A 10,871-nucleotide genomic window follows, 5' to 3' on the forward strand; every position below is an offset into this window, starting at 1 on the left:
TTTAGTTCATTTTTGAACTCAAAATATTGATTAAATATAACAAAAATCTAACAAAAAACTTGCTGTTTTATCTGTCGGCGTTATAACCGTTGTCTTTCACTAACACGAAATAAATAATCCGCGAATAGATCTTCCGAATTAATCGGCCACGTGCAAAACCGTTTTTTTTTTAAATGAACATTTCAAATATTTTTAACATCGGCACTACTAGCAAATTTATTCGTAAAGTAATCTTAATAAATAAAGAAGTTGGCAATTTATATTTCTGATTTGTTTTGAAAAAAGTTTCATATAAGGAAGCAATCATGTAAGGATGTCTGGTTTCAGTGTATTTTACAATTAAAAAAATTAGAACTAGTTTCAGCTTTAAGCTTGTTTCCAATATATTACAGAAAATTTATATTCTTGATCGAATATTTTTTTTCATTAAAATTTTTGTACAATCTACTTTTTTCGACTATTTGTTCTTATTGTTCTTATACTTGCAGTCTGTGGTCTGTATCTTTTAGTAACGAATTAATTCTTTATTTATTTATTTAAACTCATGGCAGTGTATTCCTTTAGGAACCTCATGTTTTCGATAATGACGCGTTCAACGGACAGAAGTATATCCAAAATCCATAAAGGTTTTTTTGGCAAATCTTTAACATAAACATAATTTTTTAACGAAATTTTAAGATACAAAAACAATTAATAGACAAAATTTGTGGTAATTCTTTCAGTTATTGCCAATTTTTTCACTAAAATTTTGACTTAGGGAAGCATTAAGAACGGTTGTTTAAAAAATCGTTTACTTTCAAATTTAAATTAACCATTCGCATTAAATTATTGAATGAATCCAAAATTTCAAAGTGATTGGTTTCTCACTTTATAATAATGGCCGACCTTAAATGGACCAATCATATCCTAAAATATAATTGATCAATGAATCAAAAAATCTAAAGTGATTGGTTTCCATCGTAATTTTAATGGCCGACCTCAAACGGCCCAATCAAAATGCTTACAAATTTTACAACAATCACTACGTGCCTTACGTTAATTCATAGATGATGAGTCTGTCTTTGTTTTTGTGGCATCTCACTTCTTCAGATTTTCATTGAAGTCTAACCCCCTGGGAAATGTTGGACGATTTGCTAGACGAAAAACACAAGCACTGGGACAATGAGAGGAAATAAATAAAGAATGTTGCATTAAAACTCTTTCATATTAGTCAAAAAGGTTCATTCATCAACTGATGAATTCTCGAAATGTTGAAAGTTAATGCGCATGCGCGCACACTTTTCAATTTGACAACTGACATTTCCAAAAAAGTCCCTCAAAAAAAGGCGAAAAGTTGCTGAAAACTGTCTCTGATTATTTAAATAAGTGCGAAAGAGGGTCGTGAAGTCGTTTTTTTGCAATAAGTATCATTGATGGTGTCCACATTATCGTGCCCACAGTGGCGGCGTGTTGTGCTCAACATTGATTTTAAAGAAATTTCTGAGTAAAATTGGTATTTAATCAGCGTTTTTTACAGATTTAAGGATGAAAATGGAACCGGCTATTCAACAAGACGAACCGCCGAACAGTACGAGCGGTAGCAGTGGAGGGATCAGCAATAACGGTTCGGCTAATGGGTCACTGGGACAGATTAATAAGTATGATCACGAGAGGGATAAGGATTTGGTACCGCCGTCGTTGTGGAATTCTGTGGGAAAATTGTCGCATAAAAGCGGAACGGTTAATACGCCCGATGGTAAGTAAGAATTTTGCAGGTACCAATAACCTGGGATTCCCCAATTTGGTGTGAGACCACATTCTGTTGGATTTAGAATCTTGAGTTGGTACCATGTTGGTACTCAGCTGTAGATTAGGAAACGAAACGAGATACAAAATCTACATGCAAAAAATTTAGTATGGTAGAGTAAAAATGAGGGGGTGTCAAGCGTTATATATTTCCAAAAATATTAGTATACGTCTACCGTCTAATCGGCACCAAAGATACCTGGTACTTGTTAAAATTAGCACACCTATTTCTGATACACGCTGTCCTATCAAGAACTTTTTTATAAAAAAAATAATTCTCTACAACTTTGTTCTTTTTACACTTGTTTTGTATCTTCAACCTAATTGCAGCGTCTTTATAAATTTGAGACTGCGCAAATTTATAATTGGTGATGGCATTTTTTTATGTTGTTTTCTATAAGGTTTTTTATTAACTTCTACTAAATAACGTATCTGACTATATATTAGGTTTTTATAATTTAAAACCCTTTCCATTGCAATTCTTGCAGATGAAACTAAAGTATAGTCTACTTTAATCATTTCTGTTAAGTTAAACTCCATAGTCCTCCGTTTAGAACGATATCAAATATTTATTAACTCCCAAAATAAAACTTTAAACTATTATGAAATATTTTAATACCTATCCAAATTTTTTAGTACTATTGACTTCAACAACTTGTCTGATTGTGAAGTAAGATAAGAGGTTTATTTAGTTGTGTATTCTTCTATTGTGCAAAGTTGAAGCACTCGAAATAAACCTTCATACATCTCGACTGTCCTAAGCTAAAACGCAGTGCAGTATCTTCTTTTTATTTAATTTTTCATTGGACCCAGAAATAACTTATTTAAACAGCCTCTACGAATGACTTACTCTTTACCTATATTGTTTAACTTAAATTATCGGTTTTTAAGGGCAGTTTAAGACAAGAGTATTAAAGTGTCTTAAACAACGTGAAAATTTTGTGTTGCCATATACTGTGTTTTTCATAGGTTAAATTTTTACAATTACTACTCAATAATACTATTTAAGTACTAAATGCTACTACGTTAAGTAAAGTAAATACAATTTCAAGTAGTTTTCAATAGAAAGCAATTAATTAATAATAATAGTACAAATTTTAACATTTACGAGATAAATTTATGCAGTAACCTAAGACAGAGATGTCTTGTAAAGGTTCGATTAAAAGTTTTGTTATTATGTAAATGTATTTTCTGCTAATCAACTTATAAAATATAGTTTTTTACTTTTTTGTGAATTATTTTTACCTAAACAAATGGACTATAATCGACCGTCTTTAAGGTATTATTTTTAGGTACTGTGTTTTTCCTTTGGAAAAGGAATATTGTATTGCAGTTACTGTTTGTAAAAAATAAGAATTTTGTTTATTAATTTCGTAAAAATAAAGTAAAATATGTGAAAAGCTCATCTTCAAAAAATTGTTGGTTACTGTGTTTTTGCTCCGGACAGCCGATCCTGCTTGTGATTAAGTCGAATTTTTCAAAATTCTTTTATGTGATCAAATAATCATCTTCACTTTGCTCATTGGAACAAAATTTGGCTATATCGAGTGAGTTAAAAGACGCCGGCACGCTCTTGAGACTGGATACTAGTGGTTTTACTGACCACTAAAAAAACTTAAAAAAATGTTTTGCTTCTTATTTAAGATGCAGCAGCTCGTAAAAGTTGCAAAAAATAGATATTTTATTGTGGAATTGTAGGAAAAGCAGTTTTTAGTGATATACTTTAACGTTACATGATTTTCTTATTCAATTTTTCAAAAAGAATTGTAGAAAAAAAAACCCAGTTTAAAAGTGCAACATTTGACAACATGTTACTACGACTATATTTTTGGTTAATATTTTTTTAAACGTGTAAATATAGGTATCTGTACGGCGTTGCCATTTTTCGTTTTTGATTAAAGCCTCTGTTTATAAAACGAAAAGTTTTCTGAATTTTTTTTATCAAAATTATACTTTAGGATTTAATAAAACCCTGATAACAGCAACCTTAATTTTTGCGAAAAGTTATTACGTATCCATCAGATGCTTTTTGTACTCTTTTATTGGCAAATTGGAATCAGCTTTCTTAAATGTAGTTCCAACAAAAGGTGTAACTAGAGCTAGAAGTAACACAGCATCTCGAATAATTGGTTGTAATATCCTTGGTCAGAGTCTGTCTGAAGCAGTATTGAATAGATAAAACTCGAATGTATTTTTTATGTAAAATTTTAAATGAACTTCACAAATAAAACCCAGAAAAAAAACTGAAGTTGAAGAAAAAATACAAATTTTAGATTTAATAAAAATACAATTATAAAACGTAATTTTACTTTCTTTACAATATAACATTTTGTATTTCTTTTTTAAGTATATTTAGGAGAGGGACGAATGCGACCATTTCAATAATTATAAAATCTACAAATACAGATAAGCCACAATTTAATTTTTTAAAAGAGTACGATTACTAGTTGAAAAAATTAAAAGTAATTACCAATTTAGTTAATTTAGTTAATTTAGTTTTAAGATTGCAGAAAGTACGGTTGAAAATACAAAAAAGTAAGACACAAAGTTGTAGTGAATTGAATTTCCTACAAAAAAATCTACATCATATTTACCACCTTCAAACATTTAATTTTAAATTAAATTTTCCAATCTTGATCAGCAGTAAAATGAAACGAATCCGTTGCTTGAACGGCTTTTGGACTTTAGAATTACATTTTCTACAACTTTTTTCCTAACATTTTTCTTGTATCTGAAATATGAATCTGAATATGGGACAGAGTGCAAATTGGCAATTATTATTTTTATCTCTTACTAATGAGAATTAATGCTCTGTCTGCCTATATTTATTTGTTTGCCTTATGCTAACCGTTATTTAAATACAGCAATTTCTTTAAATTCGTTGCTCTGAAAACTTGGGCGCTCTCTAGCGACATTAACGTTAACTATTGAGGTTGGGGACGTTTTATTTGTACGTCGTTTCGTATCCTAATCTTTGGTAATCCGTATATGTGGACTGGATTTAAAATTTAATATCTGGTTGCAGGAAAGAAATTGAAGTGCCCTTTTTGTGAACGATTGTACGGCTATGAGACCAACTTGCGCGCTCACATACGACAGCGGCACCAGGGGATCCGGGTGCCTTGTCCGTTCTGTTCACGTACTTTCACCCGCAATAACACAGTGAGGCGGCACATAGCCCGCGAACACAAAGCCGAATTGAGTCTGAAGGCGTTTCAGAACCAGCAACAGCAGGTACACAACCATAATCCATAAAGAAACAAAACCAATGCTGAAACCACAACTACCTGATATTTTTAAATGTAAGGTGCACCCCGAGACGGGCGTCAAAGCTTGAGATCTGATGTAAATATAATATATTCTCGTCTTGCGCGCCCCTGTCTCGGATTCATGACTCTTGTCTGTGTTGTTATCTTAAATATGGTACGTGTCATTTTTTATACTTTAGTTAAGGAGTAGGAAAACGTAAGGAGATAGAAACAATACGAGCTGGTCTTGTTTTGTTTTTGTAAAAATGTGCAAGTGCTAAGATTTAAGCTTTCTTTACACTCAGGTTGTTTACTACATTTTAAGACCGAAAGATGAGTTATTTACAATATTCCCAAACGAGCGGCGCGGAAAAATTTGTCTCGAGGTCTCTAATTTTTTTCCTTGTACTTATATTATTTTTTTAACTACTTACGTCGATAGGTTTAAGTATTAATTAAGTGAAATTTTGTATGCCAGGGTGTATGTGAATATTAACCGTCCTGGCCATGCGGTTATAACCGTTAACCCAGAAACTACCTCATAACTTTAACGGCTGCCTCAGTTTTCTTTACCATTTTAGTATCAGCTAGTCATTTAGTGCAACACATTTAAATTTAGAATTTAGTTACAATCGAAGCTCAGGTATGGTAGCAAATTACTTTTCGCCCCCTTTGAGAAGCTTTAACGATTTATTTTCGGTGAATACAATTCACGGTAAACGATGTGATCCGATTTTGTTGGCTCAATTTTTTTCGGGTTTTGAAAAAAGGACCCTGATTGTGTCACTGCGATTTTTCCGCCGATTGGGGTTTATTGAAGGTAACAACATGCCATAATTGCTATACAATGAACCAAATAGATATTAATTATAAGCTACTAGTCATTAAATCAATAGCTACTTCTGCATAACACTACCTCAACAATCTATATAATGTATATTACAGTATTTTTCTTGTATTACGGGTCTATTTTTCATACAGTTACTGTTGAATACGTACAGACGACACAAGTGGCTTTTCAGTTACATCAACTACCTCATAGAACATGACAATTCATCGCTAATTTATTCTAATCGTAGATTTTTTTAAAAAGGAATTATTATATTTTATAGGAATTGTAATCGCACTGTTATACAATTGAGAGCTTTTTATAAGAACGACCACAGTACAAAATTTCTTTTTTTACACACACTTTTCTCCGGCTTACTGTGTCTCAAGTAGCTTCGTCCTAATGCACTCAGTTATTTTGCGATTTGTTAAGGCTGTAAATATGCATGTCATGGTTTGCGCTTAAATTCATGAAAACAAAAGGGAATTGTTGTGCTGTAATTATATTTATTTGAGAATCTTTTTTGTTTTTGTTGATTTAAACCAAACATTGAAAAAATCTGAGGCATTCAGGGTTCCATTTTCGTGTTTTTATATATGTATGTTATAGTTACTTTAGGCTTAAAGTGTAATTAAGTTTATTCGTATGTAATACCCTTCTTTGAGAAAGAAAAGAGAGAAATTTTTTTGTTGTTGAGAGTTGATCGTGTCAACTATAAAAAATTCGAGTTTTTTTTAATCTTATGAAGAAAAAAAATTGGGTTTGATATATTATATGCACAGTGATTGATTGGTGATGGAACTGGACAAAAATTAATCAGTGAAAACGGAATTGTTTCGATTTTTATAATGGAAAATTTGAGGATTTGGTCAGTGTTTGATGGTAAAACCATGTCCTCGTGTGTTGTAAACGGCTTTTCTATAAATTTGTGCTGTTCCTGATGTTATCACGAGTCGTTTCCATCTGTTTTTTACATGTTTACATCTACTGTGTCATATTGTATTACTAGTGGCAATGCAATGTTAACGTGGCGATCGATGTGAATGTGACGTTTCTTCATAATTTCGCAATAATCTCAGGTATTTGTTCAGGGATTTTTTCGTTTATTTTTTACATACATATGCATGTTATTATTTTTAAGGCGTGTGCATGCGATGTATGACTGTTATATTTCTACTATATGTTATCACATTTTCATGTATGTTACGAGTGTCGGACGTGAATTTCGCTAGAAGTTCGCCTCCGATGGGCTATTTGTATATATTGGCACTCGAATAATGTTATTTGTTGCCTGTTAACTCAATACAGAGGTCACAATTTATAATATAATCGACACATGTTACGTGACAGTACAAAGAAACAAGAATTTTTATGGAAGCAAAAATTGTAAATCTACCTCAGACTAATGTATTCCACTACTCCTTCGTTGAAAATGTTAGTACAAACAATGTAATTGTATATTGTTTTATATGCGACTTACCTAGGTGTTTATGTAAACTCAGGAATACCAAGAGTACAAAACGCAATGAAAAATTTTAAATAATATTGTAATAGTATTCAGGGAACGCCAGAATCTCGTCAGATTATATTGTAATGTTTAATAGATTGTTATATTGCGCATACATACATAATATTTAGAAGACATTCTAGGTAAGAGCTACTGTCATAGATTAAGGGATTGTCCTTTAGTCTCTGCATGTAGTATGGATTCTACCAGCAAACGGTACTCGTGTTTTTTCATTCTTACTATATTATAGTACCTACCCATCCAAAATACTATATGCTGTGACACTCACTATGTAACTAACTAACGCAACAGTTATGTGTTCCTAGACGATAACATTACATTGTCACACTGTTAAAATTTACACAATGTAATGTAATGTGTACAGCCATCACGAACCCACTCCTTGCATTGGGAGTATAATTATCAACTACTTATTGTATATAAGTAATTTAAATGCAAGTAATTGACTATGTATTCATGTTCTGTTTTACTTATTAATTTTAATAAACAATTTGTCGTTTACTCGCCTTTTCCTTACCCCAACAACCAAAATAAACAGAAATTATACAAGTCACGAAAAAAGGAAGGCACAGAGAATAAGTTGTGTTTCTTTGTTTTTGAGCCATTTTTTGCTCCCGCAAGCAATTTTTTGTGCCATTTTTTGCTCCCTCATGCTATTTTTTGTGCCATTTTTTGCTCCCACAAGCAATTTTTTGTGCCATTTTTTGCTCCCTCATGCTATTTTTTGTGCCATTTTTTGCTCCCACAAGCAATTTTTTGTGCCATTTTTTGCTCCCTAATGCTATTTTTTGTGCCATTTTTTGCTCCTTTACGCTATTTTTTGTGCCATTTTTTGCTCCCACAAGCAATTTTTTGCTCTCTCATGCTATTTTTTGTGCCATTTTTTGCTCCCTCACGCTATTTTTTGTGCCATTTTTTGCTCCCACAAGCAATTTTTTGTGACATTTTTTGCTCCCTCATGCTATTTTTTGTGCCATTTTTTGCTCCCACAAGCAATTTTTTGTAACATTTTTTGCTCCCTAATTCTATTTTTTGCTCCCTCACGCTATTTTTTGTGCCATTTTTTGCTTCCACCTTCTATTTTTTACTGCATTTTTTGTTACTCTATGCTATTTTTTGTTCCATTTTTTGTGAATTAAATATTTATACAAAAAATTCAACAAAAAATAACCCGTTGTTTTAAGAATTTTAAATTTTATGTGAATATTTCTCCAGTTTTTCTTTTTACAAGTTATTTTCTGCTCCCACAAACAATTTTTTGTGCCATTTTTTGCTCCCTCATGCTATTTTTTGTGCCATTTTTTGCTCCCACAAGCAATTTTTTGTGCCATTTTTTGCTCCCTCATGCTATTTTTTGTGCCATTTTTTGCTCCCACAAGCAATTTTTTGCTCCCTCATGATATTTTTTGTGCCATTTTTTGCTCCCTCATGCTATTTTTTGTGCCATTTTTTGCTCCCACAAGCAATTTTTTGTGCTATTTTTTGCTCCCTCATGCTATTTTTTGTGCCATTTTTTGCTCCCTCATGCTATTTTTTTGTGCCATTTTTTGCTCCCACAAGCCATTTTTTGTGCCATTTTTTGCTCCCTCATGCTATTTTTTGTGCCATTTTTTGCTCCCACAAGCAATTTTTTGTGACATTTTTTGCTCCCTCATGCTATTTTTTGTGACATTTTTTGCTCCCACAAGCAATTTTTTGTGCCATTTTTTGCTCCCTCATGCTATTTTTTGTGCCATTTTTTGCTCCCACAAGCCATTTTTTGTGCCATTTTTTGCTCCCTCATGCTATTTTTTGTGCCATTTTTTGCTCCCTCATGCTATTTTTTGTGCCATTTTTTGCTCCCACAAGCAATTTTTTGTGCCATTTTTTGCTCCCTCATGCTATTTTTTGTGCCATTTTTTGCTCCCTCATGCTATTTTTTTGTGCCATTTTTTGCTCCCACAAGCCATTTTTTGTGCCATTTTTTGCTCCCTCATGCTATTTTTTGTGCCATTTTTTGCTCCCACAAGCAATTTTTTGTGACATTTTTTGCTCCCTCATGCTATTTTTTGTGACATTTTTTGCTCCCACAAGCAATTTTTTGTGCCATTTTTTGCTCCCTCATGCTATTTTTTGTGCCATTTTTTGCTCCCACAAGCCATTTTTTGTGCCATTTTTTGCTCCCTCATGCTATTTTTTGTGCCATTTTTTGCTCCCTCATGCTATTTTTTGTGCCATTTTTTGCTCCCACAAGCAATTTTTTGTGCCATTTTTTGCTCCCTCATGCTATTTTTTGTGCCATTTTTTGCTCCCTCATGCTATTTTTTGTGCCATTTTTTGCTCCCACAAGCCATTTTTTGTGCCATTTTTTGCTCCCTCATGCTATTTTTTGTGCCATTTTTTGCTCCCTCATGCCATTTTTTGTGCCATTTTTTGCTCCCTCATGCTATTTTTTGTGCCATTTTTTGCTCCCACAAGCAATTTTTTGCTCCCTCATGCTATTTTTTGTGCCATTTTTTGCTCCCACAAGCCATTTTTTGTGCCATTTTTTGCTCCCTCATGCTATTTTTTGTGCCATTTTTTGCTCCCTCATGCTATTTTTTGTGCCATTTTTTGCTCCCACAAGCAATTTTTTGTGCCATTTTTTGCTCCCTCATGCTATTTTTTGTGCCATTTTTTGCTCCTTCATGCTATTTTTTGTGCCATTTTTTGCTCCCACAAGCCATTTTTTGTGCCATTTTTTGCTCCCTCACGCTATTTTTTGTGCCATTTTTTGCTCCCACAAGCCATTTTTTGTGCCATTTTTTGCTCCCTAATGCTATGTTTTGTGCCATTTTTTGCTCCCACAAGCCATTTTTTGTGCCATTTTTTGCTCCCTCATGTTATTTTTTGCTCCCTCATGCTATTTTTTGTGCCATTTTTTGCTCCCACAAGCCATTTTTTGTGCCATTTTTTGCTCCCACAAGCCATTTTTTGTGCCATTTTTTGCTCCCTAATGCAATTTTTTGTGTCATTTTTTGCTCCCACAGGCAATTTTTTGTGCCATTTTTTGCTCCCTCATGCTATTTTTTGTGCCATTTTTTGCTCCCACAAGCTATTTTTTGTGCCATTTTTTGCTCCCTCATGCTATTTTTTGTGCCATTTTTTGTGCCATTTTTTGCTCCCTCATGCTATTTTTTGTGCCATTTTTTTGCTCCCTCATGCAATTTTTTGTGCCATTTTTTGCTCCCACAAGCAATTTTTTGTGCCATTTTTTGCTCCCTCATGCTATTTTTTGTGCCATTTTTTGCTCCCTCATGCTATTTTTTGTGCCATTTTTTGCTCCCACAAGCCATTTTTTGTGCCATTTTTTGCTCCCTCATGCTATTTTTTGTGCCATTTTTTGCTCCCTCATGCCATTTTTTGTGCCATTTTTTGCTCCCTCATGCTATTTTTTGTGCCATTTTTTGCTCCCACAAGCAATTTTTTGCTCCCTCATGCTATTTTTTGTGCCATTTTTTGC

General features: G+C 33.0%; 1 protein-coding gene across 5 annotated transcripts in view; it reads left to right on the forward strand.

The window, feature by feature from the left end:
- The window catches only part of chinmo (Chronologically inappropriate morphogenesis), a 50,901-nt gene extending 43,012 nt beyond the window's left edge, over positions 1-7,889 (forward strand). For all 5 annotated transcript variants that reach the window (XM_008194805.3, XM_015980027.2, XM_008194803.3 and 2 more), the window contains exons 4-5: positions 1,517-1,735; positions 4,811-7,889. In XM_008194805.3, coding sequence (XP_008193027.1) covers positions 1,517-1,735; positions 4,811-5,040 — 449 coding nt within the window. In that variant the 3' untranslated portion in view covers positions 5,041-7,889. The remainder of the gene's footprint in view (positions 1-1,516; positions 1,736-4,810) is intronic.
- Positions 7,890-10,871: the final 2,982 nt, after the last annotated feature.

This window comes from Tribolium castaneum, chromosome 5, assembly GCF_031307605.1.
Source record: "Tribolium castaneum strain GA2 chromosome 5, icTriCast1.1, whole genome shotgun sequence".
Classification (NCBI taxonomy): Eukaryota; Metazoa; Arthropoda; class Insecta; order Coleoptera; family Tenebrionidae; genus Tribolium; species Tribolium castaneum.